We start from the raw sequence: 24539 nt of genomic DNA on the forward strand, positions 1-24539 counted from the left end.
TTTTTATATTGCAGGATTTAAATTGCTAGTATTTTTATTAAATATTTTTGCATCTATGTACTTCAGAGATGTTAGTCTAATTTTTTTTGTAGTTTGTTTTTAGGTTTTGGTAGTATTGGTATATTCATTAGTACTTTTTGTGCTGAACTTAGAAAATGATTTCAGAAGTAGTCTATTTTCTAGAAGTGTTTGTGTGAGATTGATTCTGTTTTCTCCTTGGTGTTTGATGGAATTTACCAGTGAAAAAATCTGAGCCTAGAGTTGTATTTTGGGGAAGGATTTTGATGATGGATTCAACTTAAGGGCTCTTCAAATTTTGTTTCATCTTGTCAATTTTGGTAAATTGTATTTTTCAAGGCATTTTTCCATTTCATCTAAGTTGTTGAATTGGTTAGTGTAAAGTTAATCTTTGGTTTTTTAGTTATCTGTGGGTTCTATAGTGATAATTCCTCCTTTATTCCTGATATTGGTAATTTTTGTGTATGTTTTAAATTAGTTTAGCTAGAAGTTTATCAACTTTGTTTATCTTTCTGAAGGACAATCTTTGATTTTAAATTTTCTTTAATGTTTCTATCTCATTTTTTTCTGCTCTTTACTATTTACTTTCTTCTTCTCACTTTGGGTTTAGTTTGCACCTTTGTAGATTCTTCAGGTGAAATCTTAGGTTATTAATTAATTTTATAGCTTTTTCCCCTAGCATGGTCAGGGAACATACTTTGTAAGATAGGCCCATGGGTTTCAGTAGTTGCAGCATGTGGGCTCAGTATTTGTGGCTCGTAGGCTCTAGAGTGCAGGCTCAGTAGTTGTGGCGCACGGGCTCAGTTGCTCCATGGCATGTGGGATCTTTCCAGACTAGGGCTGGAACCCGTGGCCCCTGCATTGCAGGTGGATTCTTAACCACTGCGCCACCAGGGAAGTTGCCTTCGTATTATTTCATTCCTTTTAATTCATTGTGTCTTATTTTGTGGTGAATGTACCATAGTCACCTGAAAGGAATGTGTACGGTGGTTTTAGTATTGTTCAGGTTATTGATATTTGTTGGGGGGGGGGTGTCTAATTTTGTCAGTTACTGAGACAGAAGTGTTAAAATATCTTACTGTGTTTGTGGAATTGTGTACTTGTGTTGGTTTTTGCTATATGTATATTTTGGAGCATTGTTATTAAGTGCACATTTATGATTATTATGGCTCATTATTTGACATTTATCATTATGAAATGTCCCCATTTATCATCACTAATTTTCTATGTCTTGAAATCTCTTTTGTTTGTGATATTAAGTATAGCTACTCACCATCTTATACTTTTGATTTGTATGGTATATCTTTTCTTTTTTTTAAAATTAATTAATTAATTTAGGCTGCTTTGGGTCTTGGTTGCTGCACGCAGGCTTTCTCTAGTTGTGGTAAGCGGGGGCTACTCTTCATTGCAGTGCACGGACTTCCCATTAGGTGGCTTCTCTTGTTGCAGAGCACGGGCTCTAGGCACGCGGGCTTCAGTAGTTGTGGCTCACAGGCTCTAGAGCACAGGCTCAGTAGTTGTGGTGCACGGGCTTAGTTGCTCCGTGGCATGTGGGATCTTCCCGGACCAGGGCTCGAACCCCTGTCCCTTGCATTGGCAGGCAGATCCTTAACCACTGCGCCACCAGGGAAGTCCCTGGTATATCTTTTTTTATCCATTTACTTTCGACCTGTTTGTGTCTCATTTAGAGCATGTCTCTTATAGATGATATATTGTATAATTGGGTTTCACTTTTTTGTCTGTGCCAACACATTCTGCCTTTTAACTAGTCTCTTAAGTTTAGTCTCTTCACATTTAATGTAAATAGGTGATTGGGTTTACATCTACCATTTTATGAAGTTATTTTCTGTTTGTCTCATTTTTTTTTCTTTTTAATATATTTGAAAGTTACTTTTTTTAAAATTAATTAATTTTTTGGGGGGGGCTGCGTTGGGTCTTTGTTGCTGCACGCAGGCTTTCTCTAGTTGTGGTGAGCGGGGGCTACTCTTCATTGCAGTGCATGGACTTCTCATTGTGGTGGCTTCTCTTGTTGTGGAGCACGGGCTCTAGGTGCGTGGGCTCAGTAGTTGTGGCTTGCGGGCTCTGGAGAGCAGGCTCAGTAGTTGTGGCACACGGGCTTAGTTGCTACGTGGCATGTGGAATCTTCCCACACCCGGGCTTGAACCTGTGTCCCCTGCATTGGCAGGCAGATTCTTCTTAACCACTGAGCCACCAGGGAAGTCCCCCCAAAGTTACTTTTAAAAAAATGGTTTTAATGATATAAAATTCACATACCATACAGTTCAGCCATTTAAAGTGTACAATTCAGTAGTTTTCACTATATTGACAGAATTGTGCAGTTATTGCCATTATCAATTTTAGAACATTTTTATCACTTCAAAAAGAAGCTTCTTTGTTCATTAGCAGCCACTCCTCATTATCAAACTTCTCCAACTCCTGGCAACCAGTAATCTAATCTCTGTCTCTGTTCTGGACGTTTCATATAGATGGAGTCATACACTAGGTGGTGACTTTGTGTGAGTGGCTTTTTTCTTTTAGCAAAATGTTTTTAAGGTTCACTCATGTTTTAGCATGTATTAGAACTTTATTCCTTTTTTTTGTTGAATAACATTCCATTGTACGGATCTGGCACATTTTATTTGTTCACTCATTAGTTGATTGGCATTTAGATTTTATCTATATTTTAGCTATTCTGAATAATGCTGTTTTGAACATTTCCATACATGTTTTTGGGTAGATGTATGGTTTCATTTCTTTTGGGTGTGGAATTTTTGACCCATGTGGTAACTGTGTTTAACTTTTTGAGGAACTGCTGAAGCAGCCACACCATTTTATTTTATTTTATTTTATTTTATTTTTAAAAATATTTATTTATTTATGGCTGTGTTGGGTCTTCGTTTCTGTGCGAGTGCTTTCTCTAGTTGCGGCGAGCGGGGGCCACTCTTCATCGCGGTGCGTGAGCCTCTCATTATCGCAGCCTCTCTTGTTGCAGAGCACAGGCTCCAGACGCGCAGGCTCAGTAACTGTGGCTCACGGGCCTAGTTGCTCCGCGGCATGTGGGATCTTCCCAGACCAGGGCTCGAACCTGTGTCGCCTGCATTGGCAGGCAGATTCTCAACCACTGCGCCACCAGGGAAGCCCAGCCACACCATTTTAAACTTTCATCAGCGATATATGAGGGTTCTGATTTCTCCACATTCTTGCCAACAGGATTTGTTTATCTGTTACTGTTTATCTTTTGATTTTAGCCATCCTCGTGGTATCTCATTGTGGTGTTGATTTGTATTTCCTTTTTTTTTTTTTTTAAATAAATTTATTTATTTTAATTATTTCCTTTTGGTTGCATTGGGTCTTCGTTGCTGCTCATGGGCTTTCTCTAGTTGTGGCGAGTGGGGGCTACTCTTGGTTGCGGTGCACGGGCTTCTCATTGCGGTGGCTTCTCGTTGCGGAGCATGGGCTCTAGGCACGTGGGCTTCAGTAGTTGTGGCACGTGGACTCAGTAGTTGTGGTTCATGGGCTCTATACGTTCTGGGTATAAGTCCCTTATCAGATATATATCTTGTAAGTATTTTATTCTATGGGGTTTTTTACTTGATGGTATCATTTGCAGAACAAAAGGTTTTAGGTTCGGAAAATTCCAATTTATCTATTATTTCTCTTGTTGCCTCTGCTTTTGGTGTTGTATCTAAGAAACTATTATCCAACCCTGAGTCATGAAGAATTTACTCCAGTTTCATTCTAAGAGTTTTATAGTGTTAGCTCTTACATTTAAGTATATGATCCATTTTGAGTTTTTTAATATATCATGTGAATAAGGGGTCCAACTTAATTTTTTGCATGTAGAGAATTTTTAATGTATCAGTTTGTAGAGCTGTTTCTGTTTGCATTAGTTTCTTAGTGTTTCTCTAGCAATTTCAGTATATTTCCTTACCTTTTTTACAGTCTATTTAGCGTACCCACTTACAGTTAATATTGTATCACTTCTTGTAAAGTGTAGAAATCTTGTAACTGTAGAGATTCTTTTACATCACATCACCTCTGTCCATTGTTATTTATGCTATTGTCTATTGTCATATGTATTAGAGCTACATATATTATAAACCCCAGAAGACAGTATTACAATTTTTGCTTTCAGTAATCATATGTATTTTTAAGAATTTAAGAACTAAAAGTCTTTTATATTGGGTTGGCCAAAAAGTTTGTTCGGATTTTTCCATAAGCTCTTACGAAAAAACCCAAACGAACTTTTTGGCCAACCCAGTATTTACCCAGATATTTACCATTTATGGTGTTCTTCGTTGCCTCCTGAAGATTTGTGTTTTTCATCTAGTACCATTTCCCTTTATTCCGAAGAATTTCTTTTAGCGTTTATTGTAGTCCATATCTTCTGGTGATGAATTCTGTTTGCTCTTTCTTACCTAAAAACGTTTGTTTCACCTTCGTTTTGAAGGATATATTAGTTAGATACAGAATTCTGGATTGACGGTTCTTTTTCTTCAAGCACTTTAGAGATGTTTGTTTTACTGTTTTGACTTCCATAGTTTATGATGAGAGATCAGCTGTTAATTCAATCACTGTTTCCCTGTCTTTGATGTGTCATTTTCTTTTGGCTGCCTCTTGAAGACTTTTGTTTGCTTTTCATGAAGCAGTTTTGCTTGTTTGGGATTCACTGTGCTTCTGGAATCCATAAATTTGTCTTCAAATAGAGGAAATTTTCATCCATTATTTTTTCAAAATTTTCTTTACTGCCATATTCTCATATTAATATTCTCTCCCTCACGTCCTCCTCCTCTTCCAGGCCTTCAGTTATACATGGTGGCTTCTTGATACTGTTCAATAGGTCCCTGAAGCTCTGTTCATGTTTTTCACCGTTTTCTCTTTTTCAGGTAGATCCTATCTATTGATGTAGCTTCAAGCTCACTGACTCTTTCCTTTGTCATCTTGATTCTGTTGTTAAGCCCATCCAATGAATTTTTCACTTCATGTATATTTTTAAGTTTAAGAATTTTTATTTAGTTCTTTTTTGTTTTCAAAGATTTATTTATTATTTATTTTCTTTATTTTTGGTTGCATTGGGTCTTATTTGCAGCACACAGGGTCTTTGTTGAGGCATGTGGGATCTTTTGTTGCAGCGTGTGGGCTTCTCTCTAGTTGTGGCGTGTGGGTTTTCTCTTCTCTAGTTGTGGCACGCAGGCCCCAGGGCATGGGGGCTCTGTAGTTGTCGTGAGTGGGTTCCAGAGCACATGGGCTCTGTAGTTTGCGGCACGCGGACTCTAGTTGAGGCGTGCGAGCTCAGTAGTTGTGGTGCGTGGGCTAAGTTGCCCCGCGGCATGTGGGATCTCAGTTCCCTGACTAGGGATCGAACCCGCATCCCCTGCATTGGAAGGCGGATTCTTTAACACTGGACCACCAGGGAATTTCCTCTTTAGTTCTTTTCTTTTTGTTTTGATATTTATTTATTGATTGATTGCTGCGTTGGGTCTTTGTTGCTGCATGCGGGCTTTCTCTAGTTGCTGCGAGCGGGGGCTGCTCTTTGTTGTGGTGCGCGGGCTTCTCATTGCGGTGGCTTCTCTTGTTGCAGAGCACGGGCTCTAGGTGCGTGAGCTTCAGTAGCTGTGGCACGCAGGCTCGGTAGTTGTGGCTCATGGGCTTTAGAGCGTAGGCTCAGTAGTTGTGGCGCACTGGCCCAGTTGCTCCACAGCATGTGGGATCTTCCCGGCCCAGGGCTCAAACCAGTGTCTCCTGCATTGGCAGGCAGATTCTTAACCACTGTGCCACCAGGGCAGTCCACTCAGCAATTTTTGAAGTAGAAATTCATTTTATGATGGATTTTAAAATATTTGGTAGTTTTCAGTTTATTACAGTTTTTATCTCTGTTAGCATTAAGTGATTTCATCTTTGGCCAGCAGGAGCCTCTTTAGGTTGGACCATAGGTCCTTTTGACATGACTAAAGCAGTCTTTTATAGCTTTCTTGCTATTTGATAGAACAAGGTATTCAGGGCATACTTGACCTAGACCTAGAATCATCCACTTCTTTCAGTAGTTCTGGTTCCTTTGGGAAATGCTGTTTGGAGACCCCAGCCTGGGTGCTTATTTCTACTGTGGTAGTCATGAGTCTTTCTAAAACACAAGAAAAAATAGGTTAATTAATATGTATTTTTATCTTTTGCCTAAAAGAAGAAGTAATGATGGTAAATGTTTTATCCTACACATACTTCTTTATGCCACAATTACATCTTTTATATGAGGAAGATCAAACTTAAAGCTTGAATTTATTCTTCTTATTTAGCCTATACTTTTTTAAAAAAAATAATTATTATCTTGCTGCTCTCTGTAATACAGTGGTGTTCGAAGTCTGAGTAAACCAGTATAGTTGAATGGCTTGTTAATAGCCACAGCCTCCTAAAAGTCAGTATTTTGGGTGAACTTGATTTAGTGAAGTATACTGAGTTTTATACTTTGGAAAAGAAACTAATGTAAAGTAGAAAAAGTATTTGGAAATTGATGCCTGCGTTATAAAGATGGAAAGTAGTTGCATGCTTTCTTACTATACTACATGATGTAAAAAAGAAGGAACCACCTTATATAACTTCCGCTTGTTTGGACTGTTTCAATTAAAACGTTTCCCCCCCCCTTTGTTAAAATGTGAGATCTTGGAATCCAAAAAATAAAACAAATGAATGTATATAACAAAACAGAGGGACTTCCCTGGTAGTCCAATGGCTAAGACTCTGCACTCCCAATGCACGGGGCCTGGTTCGATCCCTAGTCAGGGAATTAGAAGTCACATGCCACAACTAAAGATCCCGCATGCCTCAGTGAAGGTCCTGAAGAAGCCCGCACACTGCAACAAAGATCTTGCATGCCACAACTAAGACCCGACGCAGCCAAATAAATAAATAAATAGTGAAATAATATAGAAACAAACAAAACAGAAACAGACTCACAGATACCAAGAACAAGCAAGTGTTTACCAGTGGGGAAGGAAGGAGTGGGGGAGGGGCAAGGCAGGGGATTAAGAGATACAAACTACTATGTATAAAATAGAAAAAAAAATGTAAGATCTTTAATGTGTTTTTTTTTGTCTCCTTATAATCTGTGTACCCTCTTACAGGATTTACTTGTGCATTTTAACAGTACCTCTCACTTATTAAATAAGAATGCACCTGTGGAATTTTAATAGTAACATGTATAGCTGCAAGCCTGCCCTGTGAAACTTTTCAGGTTGGATTAGTTTACTGTAGGGTCTGGAATCTCTGTTGTCCAGAACCTGATTCTTTTTTCCTGAGCTTAGGGTATAGCCTCTAATTATAAATTAATATTCTTTTCCTGTAATTATTTCTTTCTCTCAAGTCTTCTATATATCTATTTTTACCTTTAGTAAAAGACTAAAGGTAAAGACATAGTAATAGTATTTTACTTATTAGCATGTAGTTTTCTTTTAGAATTTTCTTCTCTGCATTTTATAACTCATTTAAAATCTTTGTGAATATAGCATTAGTTCCCTCATTGTTATACAGTTGGACTTACAATAAAAACTTTATAGTCATAAACAGTGATATAAAATATTTCTGTACACATATCTTTTCATGTCTTGAAATTAAAGTGTAAGTGATATAAAGATAACACATAGTACTTAATAATTGCCATTTCTATCATATTTCCTTTGGTTCTCTAGAAGTGAAGTAATTGAATCAGTATTTTTCCTTTTTCTTTTTTTATAATGAATGATACTGTTGTCTTTATTGTAAATTTCATATAGTGCATTGATTATCACAGAATGCTTTCATTGATTTAAAAAATATTTTTTAAAAATTTATTTATTTGGCTGCATCGGGTCTTAGTTGTGGCACACAAGATCTTTGTTGCGGTGCGCGGGCTTCTCTCTAGTTTTGGTGTGCAGGCTTCTTTCTAGTTGTGGTGTGTAAGCTCCAGAGTGTGCGGGCTCGGTAGTTGTGGCGCATGGGCTTAGTTGCCCTGTGGCATGTGGGATCTTAGTTCCTTGACCAGGGATCGAACCCGCGTCCTCTGCATTGGAAGGCGAATTCTTAACCACTGGACCACCAGGGAACTCCTATTTGTAGACTTTTTAATGATGGCCATTCTGACCAGTGTGAGGTGATACCTCATTGTAGTTTTGATTTGCATTTCTCTAATAATTAGTGATATTGAGCATCTTTTCATGTGCCTGTTGGCCATCTGCATTTCCTCTTTGGAAAAATGTTCAGTTCTTCTGCCCCCTTTTTTTTTAAAAAAATTCATTTATTTTTGGCTGCATTGGGTCTTTGTTGCTGTGCGCGAGCTTTTTCTAGTTGTGGCGAGTGGGAGTGACTCTTCATTGCGGTGTGCGGGCTTCTCATTGTGGTGGCTTCTTTTGTTGCGCAGCACAGGCTGTAGGCACATGGGCTTCAGTAGTTGTGGCATGAGGGCTCGGTAGTTGTGGTTCCCGGGCTCTAGAGTGCAGGCTTAGTAGTTGTGGCGCACGGGCTTAGTTGCTCTGCGGCATGTGGGATCTTCCGGGACCAGGGCTCGAACCCGTGTCCCCTGCATTGGCAGGCAGATTCCTATCCACTGTGCCACCAGGGAAGTCCCCTTCTGCCCATTTTTCAATTGGGTGGTTTTTTGATGTTGAGTTGCATGAGCTGTTTATATATGTTGGGTATTAACCCCTTATCAGTCACATCGTTTGCAAATATTTCTCCCATTCAGCAGGTTGTCTTTTGTTTTGTCTATGGTTTCCTTTGATGTGCAAAAGCTTTTAAGTTTAATTAGGTCTTATTTGTTTATTTTTGCTTTTGTTTCCTTTGTTTTAGAACACAGATTAAAAAAAAATTGGTGTGATTTATGTCAAAGAATGTTCTGCCTGTTTTACTCTAGGAATTTTGTAGTATCTTGCCTTAAATATAGGTCTTTAATCCATTTTGAGTTTATTTTTGTATATGGTGTTAGAGAATGTTCTGATTTTATTCTTTTATATGTAGCTGTCCCGTGTTACCAACACCTTTTATTGAAGAGACTGTCTTTTCTCCATTGTGTATTCTTGCCTCCTTTGTCATAGATTGACTATAGATATGTGGGTTTATTTCTGGGCTCTCTATTCTGTTCCACTGACCTATGTGTCTTTTTTTTTTTTTTTTTTTTTTGCCAGTACCATACTGTTTTGTAGCTTCGTAGTACAGTCTGAAGTCAGGGAGTGGGATTCCTCCAGCTCTGTTCTTCTTTCTCAAGATTGTTTTGTCTATTTGGGGTCTTTTATGTTTCCATAGAAATTAAAAAATCATCTGTTCTAGTTCTGTGAAAAATGCCATTACTCATTTGGTAGGGATTTCATTGAGCCTGTAGATTGCCTTGGGTAGTATGGTCATTTTAACAATATTAATTCTTCCAATCCAAGAACATCTTTCCATCTGATTGTGTCATCTTCAGTTTCTTTCATCAGTGTCTTATAGTTTTCTGAGTACAGGTCTTTTACCTCCTAGGTATTTTATTCTTTTTGATGCAGTGGTAAATGGGATTGTTTCCTTAATTTCTCTTTTTGATAGTTTGTTGTTAGTGTATAGAAATGTAACAGATTTCTGTATATTAGTTTTTTTTTTTGGCTGCATCGGGTCTTTATTGCTGTGCGTGGGCTTTCTCTAGTTACGGCTAGTAGGGGCTACTCTTTGTTGTGGTGAGCAGGCTTCTCATTGCGGTGGCTTCTCTTGTTGCAGAGCACAGGCTCTAGGTGCACAGGCTTCAGTAGTTGTAGCTCACGGGCTCTAGGGCACAGGCTCAGTAGTTGTGGCATACAGGCTCAGTAGTTGTGGCACATGGGCTTAGTTGCTCTGCAGCATGTGGGATCTTCCCGGACCAGGACTCGAACCCTTGTCCCCTGCATTGGCAGGTGGATTCTTTACCACTATGCTACCAGGCAAGTCCTGTATATTAGTTTTGTTCCCTGCAACTTTCCTGAATTTCATTGATGAGCTCTAGTAGTTTTCTGGTAACATCTTCAGGATTTTCTTTTTTTAAAAAATTAATTTATTTTATTTATTTATTTTTGGCTGTGTTGGGTCTTCGTTGCTGTGCACGGGCTTTCTATAGTTGCGGTGAGCGTGGGCTATTCTTTGTTGTTTCGGTGGCTTCTCTTGTTGTGGAGCACGGGCACTAGTCGTGCGGGATCCAGTAGTTGTGGCATGTGGGCTCAGTAGTTATGGCTCGTGGGGTCTAGAGCACAGGCTGAGTAGTTGTGGCTCACGGGCCTAGTTGCTCCACATCATGTGGGATCTTCCCGGACCAGGGCTCGAACCCGTGTCCCCTGCATTGCCAGGCGGATTCTTAACCACTGTGCCACCAGGGAAGCCCTTCAGGATTTTCTATGTGGAGTATCATGCCATCTTCAAACAGTGACATTTTTACTTCTTTTCTAATTTGCATTCCTTTTTTTTCTTTTTTTGTTTTTTTCTTTGACTGCTGTGGTTAGAACTTAGAAAACAATGTGGAATAGCAAAATTGGGAATCCTTATTTTATTCCTGATCTTAGAGGAAATGTTTTCAGCTTTTCATCATTGAGTATGATGTTAGCTGTGGGTTTTTCATATATGGCCTTTATTATGTATAGGTAGGTTTCCTTTCTGCTCACTTTCTGGGGAGCATAAATGGACGTTGAACTTAATCAAAAGCTTTTTCTCCATATATTGAAATGATGGTATGATTTTTATTCTTCAATTTGTTAATGTGTTATATAACACATTGATTAATTTGTGGATATTGAAAAACTCTTGGCATCCCTTGGATAAATCCCACTTGATCATGGTGTATAATTCTTTTAATGTATTGTTGGATATGGTTTGCTACTATTTTGTTGAGGATTTTTGTATCTATGTTCATCAGTGATAATGGCCTGCAATTTTTTTTTTTTGTGATATCTTTGTCTGGTTTTGGTATCAGGGTGATGGTGCCCTCATAGAATGACTTTGGAAGTGTTCCTTCCTCTGCTGTGTTTTGGAATAGTTTAAGAAGGATAGGTGTTAACTCTTCTTTAAATATTTGAATGTTTGGTAGAATTCACCTGTGAAGCCATCTGGTCCTAGACTTCTGTTTGTTGGGAGCTTTTATTTTTTATGTATTTTAACTTTTTTTTTTTTGTTTTGGCTGCACTGCACAGCTTGCGGGATCTTAGTTCCCTGACCAGGGATCGAACCCAGGCCCTTAGCAGTGAAAGTGCAGAGTCCTAACCACTGGACCCCCAGGGAATTTCCTGTTGGGAGTTTTTAAGTTACTGATTCAATTTCAGTACTTGGTCTGTTCGTATTTTCTACTTCTTCCTGCTTCAGTCTTGGGAGACTGTACCTTTCTAAGAATTTGTCCATCTCTTCTAGGTTTTCCATTTTAGTTGTGTATAGTTGCTAGTAGTAGTAGTAGTTTATGATTCTTTGTATTTCTGTCCTGTCAGTTGTAACTTTTTTCATTTCTCATTTTATTGATTTGAGCCCTCTCCCTTTTTTCTTTTTTCTTTTTGATTTTTTTTGGCCACACGCCACGGCATGCGGAACTTCCCTGAACAGGGATTGAACCTCTGCCTCCTGCAGTGGAGGTCTTAACCACTGGACCACCAGGGAAGTCCTCCCTTTTTTTCTTGATGAGTTTGGCTAAAGGTTTATCACTTTTGTTTATCTTTTCAAAGAACCAGCTTAGTTTTATTGATCTTTTCTATTGTTTTCTCCATTTCTATTTCATTTATTTTTGCTCTGATCCTTATGATTCCTTTCCTTCTACTAATGTTGGGTTTTGTTTGTTCTTCTTTCTCTAGTTGCTTTAGATGTAAAGTTAGGTTGTTTATTTGAGATTTTTTTGTTTCCTGAGGTACAAGCTTGTATTGCTGTAAACTTCCCTTTTTTGCAACTGGTTTTGCTGCATCCCATACGTTTTGGATCATCCTGTGTTTTTTTTTTTTTTTTCTTTTTTGACCACATCACGTGGCTTGCGGGATCTCAGTTCCTTGTCCATGGATTGAACCTGGACCATGACAGTGAAAGCCCGGAATCCTAACCACTAGGCCACCAGGGAACTCTCTGGATCATCATGTTTTTGTTTTCATTTGTCTCTTGGTATTTTTTTTTTTAATTTGCACTTTATTTATTTACTTATTTATTTACTTATTTTTGTGGCTGTGTTGGGTCTTCGTTGCTGCGCGCGGGCTTTCTCTAGTTGTGGCGAGTGGGGGCTACTCTTCGTTGCGGTGCGTGGGCTTCTCTTGGGGTGGCTTCTCTTTGTTGCGGAACACGGGCTCTAGGCACGCGGGCTTCTGTAGTTGTGGCACGCAGGCTCAGTAGTTGTGGCCTGTGGGCTCTAGAGCGCAAGCTCAGTAGTTGTGGCGCATGGGCTTAATTGCTCCGCAGCATGTGGGATCTTCCTGGACCAGGGCTCGAACCCATGTCCCCTGCATTGGCAGGTGGATTCTTAACCACTGTGCCACCAGGGAAGTCCCATGTCTCTTGGTATTTTTTAATTTTCTCTTTTGATTTCACTAGTGATCCATTGGTTGTTTAGTAGCGTATTGTTTAGCCTCCACATGTTTGTGTTTTTCATAGTTTTTTTCTTGTAGTTGATTTCCAATCTCATAGTGTTGTAAAAGATGCTTGATATGATTTCAGTTTTCTTAAAATTTACTGAGGCTTGTTTTGTGGCCTAGTATGTACGTGATCTATCCTGGAGAATATTGCATGTGCGCTTGAAAAGAATGTGTATTCTGCTGCTTTCGGATGGAGTGCTCATATATATAGATATACATATATCTCTCTATATATCAGTTAAGTGCATCTGCTGTAATGTGTCATTTTAGGCCAGTGTTTACTTAGTGTTTTTCTGTCTGGATGATCTGGCCGTTGATGTAAGTGGGGAGTTGAAAATCCCTTACCATTATTGTATTCCTGTCAATTTCTCATTTTATGTTCATTAGTATTTGAATTGTATATTTAGGTGTTCGTATGTTGGGTACGTATACGTTTACAACTGTTATATCCTCTTTTTGGACTGATCCCATGATCATTATGTAGTGTTCTTTGTCTCTCGTAACAGTCTTTATTTTAAAGTCTGTTTTGTCTGATACTGGTATTGCTGCTCCAGCTTTCTTTTGATTTTTCCATTTGCATGGAATACCTTTTCTACCCCCTCACTTTGAGTATGTGTGTGTCTCTAGATCTGAAGTGAGTCTGTTGTAGGCAGCATATATGTGGGTCTTGTTTCTGTATCCATTCAGCCAGACCATGTCTTTTGGTTGGAGCATTTAGTCCATTTACATTTAAGGTAATTATCGATATGTGTGTTCTTATTGCCATTTTGTTGTTTTGGATTTGTTTTTGTAGGTCTTTTTTTCCCATTCTTCTTCTTCTCTTGTTTTCTTCTCGTGATTTGATGACTATCTTTTGGGTTATGATTGGATTTCTTTTTCTTTTTTATGTGTATATCTATCATAGATTTTTGGCTTGCAGTTACCATGAGGATTTGGTATAGCAGTCTATATATATATATATATACGGGATTGTTTTAAGTTGCTGATCTCTTAATTTCAAATGCATTTAAAAAACCCTGCATCTGTATTCTCCTCCCCTCATGATTACTGTTTTTTTTTTAAAAATTAATTAATTTATTGTTGGCTGCATTGGGTCTTCATTGCTGCATGCAGGCTTTCTCTCTAGTTGTGGCGAGTGGGGGCTACTCTTCGTTGCAGTGCACGGGCTTCTCATTGCGGTGGCTCCTCTTGTTGCAGAGCATGGGCTCTAGGCACGCGGGCTTCAGTAGTTGTGGCTCGCGGGCTCTAGAGTGCAGAGTCAGTAGTTGTGGCGCACGGGTTTAGTTGCTCTGCGGCATGTGGGATCTTCCCGGACCAGGGCTCGAACCTGTGTCCCCTGCATTGGCAGGTGGATTCTTAGCCACTGCGCCACCAAGGAAGCCCATGATTACTGTTTTTGATATCATAGTTTACATCTAATTGTTTTGTGTATCCCTTAACTGCTTATCGTGGATGTAGATGATTTTTACTACTTTCGTCCTTCAACCTCCCTACCAGCTTATTGCGTGCTTATTCACTATTTTATTTTAATTTTCTGCTCGTATTTTCCTTTGTAACTCATTTATATTGCTATATTATATGCTTCAAACCTCTTTGGAGAGTAAGGTAGGGTACAAATAATAAGTAATCATATATGATTTCTAGGAATGTAGTCTTCATAGTAAGACAGTGCCACTGAAACTCTTTATTATTTTTACAATTATTTCAGTCCTCTTGTCAGTAGTGAAAAGAAATGGCAATACTGGCTTGGTGTTTATTTCTGGTTTTAAATTGTGGGAATGGTAGAGAGGGATCCATAATAATTCTGAGTATCATTGTGCTGTGAATGAAAAGAGTAACTAGAATAATTAGAGCAGTTCTTTCCTTCCAAAGGCAGGTCAGCACATGTGAGATCATGCCTTCCTACTTGAATCAAAATTCTGAATTTGAGTTTGGCTCTTTATTTCAGGAGAAACCAGATCCAACTGAGTATGTAATAATCCTGGTTGATTCTACTCAGAAAGCAAAGGAGTAGAGGCAAAGGTTAAAAACTGTGCCCCAATCCTATGTTGAGAGAATCTATTTATTTTTATTAATGTAATATTAGAAAAAAAATTGTGGCAGGAATTTAAATGTTAAGTAAAATTACTTTTTAAAAGTTGTTGTGTGGTACTCTGAGGAAGATCAGATGTCAAGGAGAATTACTTTGTGAGGATCTTTCTGATAACACTCTTGGTGGTAACTAGTACAAATGCCACTACCATATTTTTAATAGTTTTGAAGTTACAGGGAAGATGTTATACTTTGGTAATCTGAAAAATCTCTTTGTTCCCCCCCCCACCCCCTTTAATAGAGATGTGAACTGTGTCCTCATAAGGATGGAGCTTTAAAAAGAACAGATAATGGCGGTAAGTGCAGAGAATTCTCTTGAACATTTTCTCTTGAAAATTTTCTTGAACACTGGAGTGCAGATGTATTTTAAAATATCTGGTAGTTCATTTTATATCAAAGTGTTTGCTGCTCAAATATTTTTTAACAGTACTGGATGTAATTTATGAATTTTTTAAAATTGAAACATAACTTTTCTACTTTCTGGACAAACTTAAGTTTTGTTTTGTTTTGGTGGAGAATGATCCACATACTTCTAATTAAAATCTTGATTTTTTTTTTTAAATGGATACAGTTTCTTATATTACTGTTGGGAAAAGCCACTTTTTTTTTTTTTCTTCGTTAGAGATAAAAATCTGTTTTAGATTCTTTTTCTCCTGTTTTGTGTATTGCTAGACAAATGATGTTTCTAATGCATGTTAATTTTAACACCCTGTGGATCCTTGTTGCTTGAATATAAACAAATTCTGACTTCTCTTAAATTTTGGTGTGCTTTCATAAGACCCCTTTTGTATTTCTAATTTTCATTTCCATTTTTAGTTACCTTTCTTAGAGAAATCCATGTTTCTTTATAGCTCAGTACCATTCTTAAATGTGTAGACATCAATTTATTAAACTGTGGCATTTTATGAAAATTAAGCAACTGATGAAGAAACTCAAAATAGTAGAGATAAAACTAGTACTATTAGTATGTACTTACATTTTGGGAATCCAGCTCTAAAGTATTTTTGGCATAGAATAGTTTCATGGCATGAGTAAAAAAAAAAGGGGAAAATACAGTGTTTTTGGCTAGCACTATATAGATATATATAAATATTTAAATCTAATGTTTAGACTATAAGTCACATTATCCAAAATTTTAAATATTAAAAATCCTCGCTCCCACTCCTGTTCACCATTATCTGCACAGTTTCTCAGTACAGTTTCTGCCACCAACATAGTTGCTGTTACTACGTTTTTGGATACACAAATAAATATGAGGAAACAAAAATTCTCTGCAATTTTATACAAATGGATGAATATTATATATACTCTCTTGCATCTTAAGTTTTTCCCTGAACAGTTTATCTATTATCAGTATAGAGCTTTCTTTATTATCGTATGTTATGTAATCAGCTGCCTGTTTCTAATCTTTTGCTTTTATGACTAATGCTTGTATATATGTCATTTTGCTTCTATGCAAAGACATCTGTAGGATTTTATTAATTCCCAACAGTGGAACTGTTAGGTCAAAGAGATTTTACAATTAATTTTGGTAGATATTCCCAAATTTTTCTCTTTAGTGGTGGTACCAATTTGTGTTCCCAGCAGCACACATCTTTTGTAATCCAGTAGATGAAAGTTGGTGTCTCAAACCATGCATTTTGCGTTTCTCTTATTATGAGTGAATCTGAGTATCTTTTCATGTTTTTAAGAGCAGTTCAACTGGTACTGTCCCATCTGTGATCTATTCTTTTTCTGTTTGGTTGTTGATTTTTTCCTTTTTGATTTGTTGAAGCTTTCATAGGAGTACCTCATATATTAGGCTTTTGTGATGAGTTGGACTAGTTTTGGCCCTGTTGTTGATCTTGCTCATGTGGCTTTTTCTCATGCAGAAAATTTTGATTTTTATTTAGGTGAATTTCTTAATCTTGTCTTTCTTGGTTTCTGTGTTTTGAACCATTAGTTAAGGCTTTCCCTACTTCAGAGTTATAAAGGAATTCTTTCATGGTTTTCCTTTAGCTTTTTTTTTTTCTTGGCCGCAACGCATGGCATGTAGGATTGTTCCCCAACCAGCGAGTGAACCTGTGCCCCTGCAGTGGAAATGCAGAGTCCTAATCACTGGACCACCAGGGAACTCCCTCCTCTAGTATTTCTTTTTTTTTTTTAGTAAATTTATTTATTTTATTTTATTTATTTATTTTTGGCTATGTTGGGTCTTTGTTGCTGCACGCGGGCTTTCTCTAGTTGTGGCTAGCAGGGGCTACTCTGTTGCGGTGCGCGTGCTTCTCGTTGTGGTGGCTTCTCTTGTTGCTGAGCAGGGACTCTAGGAGCGCGGGCTTCAGTAGTTGTGGCACAGAGGCTCAGTAGTTGTGGCTCGCAGGCTCAGTAGTTGCGGCACATGGGCTTAGTTGCTCTACGGCACATGGGATCTTCTTGGACCAGGGCTCGAACCTGTGTCCCCTGCATTGGCAGGTGGATTCTTAACCACTGCGTCACCAGGGAAGCCCCTCCCTCCTTTAATATTTTTATAGTTTCTTTCTTTCTTTTCTTTTTTTTTTTTTTAACAGTTTAATGTTTGATACGTTTGGAATGTATCCAGCTAATACAATGTGAGGTATGGTTCCAGCTTCATTTTTTCCTAGATGATAAAATGCTACCATTTGTCCCATCTCCATTTATTGAACAGTTCATTTTTTCATATTGATTTGCAATGCCATCTTTCGCATACTCTAAATTTGATGTGTATTTTAAAAATTCTGACTAAATTGTGTTCCAAAATTATTTTGGAGCCTGGTATGCATTTTATTATAGAAATGCCAATTGTATTTCCAGACTGGTTAAGAAAACCTCACAGTGTACCTGATGTATATAGTATCAATGATGCTGTTCTTTAATATCTAGTACCCATTTTTCATACCAGAAAATATGTTCCAAATTTTAGTTTTTCTGGTGATCAGGATTAGGAATTTTTCAATTTAACTGTTACTTTTCTTCAATGTCAATCACTCCATAGTTCTCAGTTGTTGAAGGTAAGTGTTTTAACATAGATTGATGTGTGAAAGGTGGGTTATTATAGGCAAAGGGAGAAGTAAATGATAAAAGACACAGGTATATCAGGGATTTGCATTGTAAAGTTTGAATAGTAGCCCTTCTGAGAGGTGGAGCTGATGGTATAGGCAAGATTTTCTTTCTTTTCCCTTTCCCCTGCTCATCCTTTTCCTTCCTTCCTCCCCTCCCCTTGCCTTGGCTTGCCTTCCCTCCCTCCTTCCCTACCTTCCCCCTCCCTCTTTCTTCTCCGCCCCTGCTCCACCCTTTCATACTAAGGACTTGATCCTGTTGATTATGGGGAGCCACTGAAACTGAGGTATAACATATGAGTTTTCTGTTTTAGAAAGATCACTCTGACAGCATTGTGGTAAATGGATTGGAAGGATATGAGACCAGACCAACTATAAAAAAGAAAGGCGAAGCTGGATGATAAGTGCATTTAACATACTTAAAACCAGCTATATGGCCTAGCGGGTGGGGGGAGATAGAAAAGAAGTAAATTATGGAGGTAATTCAGTCTGCCATTTTACTCACTGAGCTCTAGGCAAACCTATATGGAAATTCCTTGTGAATTATTGTAAAGCTTTCCCAACCATCGCTGACAAAGACATGAAGTATACTATTATTGAGGGGGCCAGGCAAGAGGTGATGTCGGCTTACTTATATTCTTGAAGAGGAAGTTTTAAAATGAGTTGAGGATCATTGATAGATACTATCTGACAGCACAGTTAGAAGAACTTGAATAAAGCAGGGTTGTGTATTCAAAATGATGTACAGTGTCTTGCACTTTCTCTATTGGGATTTTAAGGGGTTTTTCAAGGATAGTTTTGATTATACATACTTTTTTGGGTTTTATACTCTGATGTTAGAATCTACACTCCACAGAGATTAAAACTCTGCTTTATTGTAGCACGTCCAAGGGAGAGATACTGAGGAACTGTTTGAGACAGAAGTAGGAGGAGGGATAAAAATGAGGGAATGGACATCAGAGATACTAAAGTGGTAAATTTTTACAGGTATATTAAAAAAATGCTTTTATTATTGAAAAATTTCAAGCATACATACAAGTAGAGAGTATCCCCACCTTGGTACCTAGCTTTAACAGTGACCAAGTCATGGCCAGCTGTTTCTTCTATACCCTTCGCTACCCCAGTCTTCTGATTATTTTGAATTCTGTGAGCATTTCTAGTTTACGTGTATATTTTAAAAATGCACAATATATTATCACACCTAAAATAATTGACAAGGATTTCCTAAACCCATTAAATATCTAGTCATTGTTCAGAATTTCCTGATTGTCTCCTGTTTTCTTTTATAGTTGTTGAATCAGGATCCCATAAGGTCCATAAGCTGGATCCAAATAAGGTGCATACATTGCAGTAGCTTGGTATGTCTCTTAGGTCTCTCTGTAATCTCCTTTGTCTTCTTTCCCCCTTTGTCAGTTTACTTATGGAAAAAATCTGGGTCATTTGTCCTGTAGAGTTTGTACACAGCAGACACTGTTGATTAATCTTAGATGGTGTGTGTGTGTGTGTGTGTGTGTGTGTGTGTGTGTGTGTTTTAACATGTCACTTTGTTCCATGTATTTTCTGTACATTAGTAGTTAGATATATTCAGAGACTTGATCATAATCAGTTTATTGTGGGGACAGTCAAGAATACTTCATAGATAGTGTTGTATATTTCCTTCAAGAGGCATATGATAATTGTTTTGTGTATGTGTGTGTGTGTGTGTGTTAACAGCTGTTGATCAGTGTCTAGATCCATTTTCAGGTTCAGCAACGTTGCAGTCTGTATTAGTACTTCATTCCTCCTTATGGCTGACTGATATCCCATTGTATATATACAGGCCACATTTTATCTATCCTTTCATTTGTTGAAAGACATTTGGGTTGTTTCTATCTCTTTGCTGTTGTGAATAGTGCTGCTGTGAACACTGGTATAGATGTTAGAACATTGGTATTTTGGGGGGTATATACTACTAGTGGCGTTGATGGGTCATATGGTGCTTCTGTATTTAACTTTTCAAGGAACCACCAAACTGTTTTTCATAGTGGCTACACCATTTTTACATTCCCACAAGCAGTGTATGAGGGATCCATTTCCTTCGCATTATCACCAACACTTAATATTTTCTGAATTTTTAGAATTATAGCTATCCTAGTGGATATGAAGTGGTACCTCATTGTGGTTTTGATTTGCATTTCTCTAATCATGAATGATGTTGAGCACTTTTTCATGTGCTTGTTGGTCATTTGTAAATCTTCTTTGGAAAAATACCTGTTCATGTTCTTTTTTTTTTTTTGGCTGTGCCGGGTGTTCCCCGACCAGGGATCGAACCTGTGCCCTCCTGCAGTGGAAGTGTGGAGTCTTAACCACTGGACTGCCAGGGAAGTCCCCCTGTTCATATTCTTTGTCCATTTTGTAATTGGGTTGTTTGTCTTTTTTTTGTTGAGCTGTAAGAGTTCTTTATATCTTCTGGATTCTAGACACCTATCAGAGATACATGATTTACAAATCTTTTCTCCCACTCTGTGGGTTGTTTTTTCATTTTCTTTATATTGTCTGTTGATTCACAATAGTTTTTAATTTGATGAAGTCCAATTTATCTAATTTTTCTTTTGTTGCTTATGCTTTTAGTGTCCTAATAATCCATTACTACCCGAAGTTATAAAGATTTTACACCGATTTCCTTCCTTAGAGTTTTATGTTTTTAGCTCTTTTTAGGTTGTTGATCCATTAAAAAAAATTTTTTTTTCTTTATTTTAACAGACAAGGAAGTTGACACACTTCATGGTTGAAGTCCTAATCCCCAGCTGCTCAGAATGTGACTACATTCAGAGATAGGGTCTTTTTTTCTTTTTTCTTTTGGCTGTGCTGTGCAGCATGCAGGATCCTAGTTCCCCAACCAGAGATCGAACCTGTGCCCCCTGCAGTGGAAGCACGGAGTCCTAACCACTGGACTGCCAGGGAATTCCCCTGTTGATCCATTTTGAGTTTTTGTTTTGTTTTGTTCTTTTGGCTGCGTCGGGTCTTTGTTGCTGCGTGCGGGCTTTCTCTAGTTGTGGCGAGCAGGGGCTACTCTTCGTTGCACTGCACAGGCTTTTCTCATTGCAATGGCTTCTCTTGTTGTGGAGCATGTGCTCTAGAGTGCAGGCTCAGCAGTTGTGGCGCATGGGCTTAGTTGCTCCACGACATGCAGGATCTTCCTGGACCAGGGATCGAACCTGTGTCCCCTGCATTGGCAGGCGGATTCTTAACCACTGTGCCACCAGTGAAGACCCTTTTGAGTTAATTTTTGTATATGATGTGAGTTAGGGGTCCAACTTCATTTTTTTTTCTTGTGGGTATCCAGATGTCCCAGCACCATTTGTTGAAGAGACTGTTCTTTCCCCCATTGAATGGTCTTGGTATCCTTGTTAAAAATCAGTTGGCTATATGTGCATGGGTTTATTCCTGGACTCTATTATATCCTACTGCTCTTTTTATCTATTCTTATGCCAGTGCATACTGTTGTGATGACTGTAGCTTTGGTAATAAGTTTTGAAGTTGGGAAGTTTGACTGTTCCAATTTTACTCTTTTTTTTTCAATATTGCTTTGGCTCTTTGTGTTCTATGGAAATTCCATATGAATTCAAGGATTGTGAAAAAGGCCATTGGCATTTTGATAAGGGGTTGCATTGCATCTGTAGATTGCTTTGGATAGTATTGCTGTCTTAACAATATTAAGTCTTCCATAATATGAACACAGGATGTCTTTCCATTTATTTATGTCTTTAAGTTCTTTCAGCAATGTTTTGTAGTTTTCAGTGTAAAAATCTTGAATGAGATCATCCTGGCCTAGTGTGGACACTCAATCCAATGACAGATGTCCTTGTAAAAGTATGTGGAGACACAGACATAGGGGAGATGGCCATGTGAAGACTAAGGTTGAAAAAAAAAAAGAGTAATGTGGACATTGGAGTAATGTAGCTATAAACCAAGAAATGTCAAGGATTGCGAGAGCCACGAGAAGGTAGGAGAGAAGCATGTTGATTTTGGACTTCTGGCTTCCAGAACTGTGAGAGAATGTATTTCTGTTTTCTTAAGCTACCAAATTTGTTGACATTTTTTATGGCTGTTCTGGGACACTGATATACTTGTTTTGAGAATATTTGCATTTATATTCATAAGGGGTATTGGGCTGTTATTTTGTTTTCTTATGTTTGTCTGACCTTGGGGGCATTTGCTATCATACTGGCCTCATAGAATGAGCTAGGAAGTGTTCCCTCTTCAAGATTTTTGGAAGAGTTTGAGAAGGATTTTTGTTAATATTTCTTTAAATGTTTGGTAGAATTCACTTATGAAGGCATCTGGTCCAGGGCTTTTCTTTGTGGGGAGGTTTTTGCTTGTTGGTTGATTCAATCTCTTGTTATATAGGTCTGTTCAGATTTTCTCTTTCTTGACTCAGCTTTGTTAGTTTGTGTTTCTAAGAATTTGTCCATTTCCTATAGGTTATCTAATTTGTTGGTCTGTATTTGCTCATGGTATTCTCTTGTAATTCTTTTTCTTTTTGTTAAGGTCAGCAATAATGTTCCCACTCTTATTTCTGAATTTAGTAATTTGAGTCCTTTTTTTTCTTAGTCAATCTAAAAGTTTGTCAGTTTTGTTGATCTTTTCAAAGAACTTTTGGTTTTGTTGATTGTCCCTGTTATTTTTCTATTCTCATTTTATCTCTAATTTTACACCTTTCTTCCTTCTGCTGGCTTTGGGTTTAGTTTGCTCTTTTTCTAGCTCCTTAGCGTAGGTATATAATTAGTTTATGAATTTGAGATCATCTTTGCTTTTTTTTAAACAGCTTTTTTGGGAGATGGTTTATAGCATGTGTTTCACTCATTCGAAGTGTGCAACTGATTTTTTTTTTTAAGTATTTACAGTTACGTGCAACACACCACAGTCAATTTTAGGACATTTTTATCACTTCAAAAAGAAACCCTGTTTTGTTTTTTTTTTTTTGTATAGGACAGGGAACTGTATTCAATATCTTGTAATAAACTATAATGGAAAAGAATCTGAAAAACAATATATACGTATATAAAACTGAATCACTTTGCTGTACACCAGAAACTAAGACAACATTGTAAATCAGCTATCCTTCAATTAAAAAACCAAAAGAAACCCTGTATTTTTAAACTATCACTCCCTTATCTGTCCACCCTCCCCCATTTCACCCCCCTCAAGCATCTTCTTTCCAACATAGATATTTTCAGGTATGAATTTAACTCTTGAGTGCTGCTTTCTATGTATCACATGAGGTTTTGTATATTGTGTGTTTTTCATTTGTCTTAGGGTATTTTCTAGTTTCCATTGTGATTTCTTCTTTGACTCATTGGTTATTTAAGAGAATATTGTTTAATTTCCATGTATTTGTGAATTTTCCAATTTTCCTTCTGTTGTTGATTTCTATTTTCATTCCACTGTAGATTGATAAGATCTGATTTCAGATCTTTTAAAATTTATTGACACTTGTTTTGTGACCTGAATTGTGATCTTGGAGAATGTTCATGGGTATTTGAGAAGAATGTGTATTTTGCTGTTTTTAGTTCAGTGTTCTTTATATGTATATTGGGCCTAGATGTATTGTAGTGTTATTCAATTCTTCGATTTATTTACTGATTTTCTAATAAGTTCTGTCCATTATTGAAACTTGGGTACTGAAGTTTCCAGCTATTACTAAAGAGCGGTCTGTTTCTACCTTTAGTTTTGTTTCATGTATTTTGGAGCTCTGATGTTTGGTGCATATATATTTATAATTGTTTTATCTTGGCGTTTTTTTTTGTTTTTTGTTTTTAATTTTTGGCTGCATTGGGTCCTCATTGCTGTGCACGGGCTTTCTTTAGTTGCGGCGAGCGGGGGCTACTCTTCGTTGTGGTGCATGGGCTTCTCATTGTGGTGGCTTCTCTTGTTGTGGAGCACGGGCTCAATAGTTATGGCTCATGGACTCTAGAGCGCAGGCTCAGTAGTTGCGGTGCATGGGCTTAGTTGCTCCACGGCAGGTGGGATCTTCCCCGACCAGGGCTCGAACCCGTGTCCCCTGCATTGGCAGGAGGATTTTTAACCACTGCACCACCAGGGGAGCCCCTTGGTGTTTTTTTAAAAATAAATTTATTTATTTATTTTTGGCTGTGTTGGGTCTTCATTGCCGCGTGTGGGCTTTCTCTAGTTGCGGCAAGTGGGGGCTACTCTTTGTGGTGTGTGGGCTTCTCATTGCAGTGGCTTCTGTTGTTGCGGAGCACGGGCTCTAGGCGTGCAGGTTTCAGTAGTTGCAGTACGTGGGCTCAGTAGCTGTGGCTCGCAGGCTTAGTTGCTCCATGGCATGTGGGATCTTCCTGGACCAGGGATCGAACCTGTGTCCCCTGCATTGGCAGGCAGATTCTTAACCACTGCGCCACCAGGGAAGTCCCTCTTCTTGGTGTTTTGACCTGTTTTTCAGTATATAATGTTCTTCTCTGTTCCTTGTAACAGATTTTAATTCTTATTTCATTTTCCATATATATATTTTTAGTAGCTATCCTGGGGATTGCAGTTAACTTCTTAAACTTAACAACACCCTGAGAAACACCCAGGTTAGGGAATACAAAGGCAAATGCCTTGAGTCAGTCCTTTGGGTTCTTTCTCTCCCCCTCCCACAGTTAGGTCAAAACTTAAAATCACAGTTCTTTGAGAACAAGCTCTGCTCAACCCCTTCTGGAACCAGGGACCAGAGTTTGGCACTAGGAACATGGGGTGCTGTCTTCAAGACCATTGTCAAGCCAATGAGGGGTAGAGCCAGGGCAAGTAAAAATGATGCAAAACTCTTACTGTTTTTAAG

General features: G+C 38.2%; 1 protein-coding gene across 8 annotated transcripts in view; it reads left to right on the forward strand.

Moving 5' to 3' along the window:
* Window positions 1–24539, forward strand: part of MLLT10 (MLLT10 histone lysine methyltransferase DOT1L cofactor) — a 250065-nt gene that overhangs the window by 35507 nt on the left and 190019 nt on the right. For all 8 annotated transcript variants that reach the window (XM_068561150.1, XM_068561136.1, XM_068561157.1 and 5 more), the window contains exon 4: window positions 14905–14959. In XM_068561150.1, the coding sequence (XP_068417251.1) occupies window positions 14905–14959 (55 nt within the window). The remainder of the gene's footprint in view (window positions 1–14904; window positions 14960–24539) is intronic.

The sequence above is a fragment of the Eschrichtius robustus genome, chromosome 1 (assembly GCF_028021215.1).
Source record: "Eschrichtius robustus isolate mEscRob2 chromosome 1, mEscRob2.pri, whole genome shotgun sequence".
Classification (NCBI taxonomy): domain Eukaryota; kingdom Metazoa; phylum Chordata; class Mammalia; order Artiodactyla; family Eschrichtiidae; genus Eschrichtius; species Eschrichtius robustus.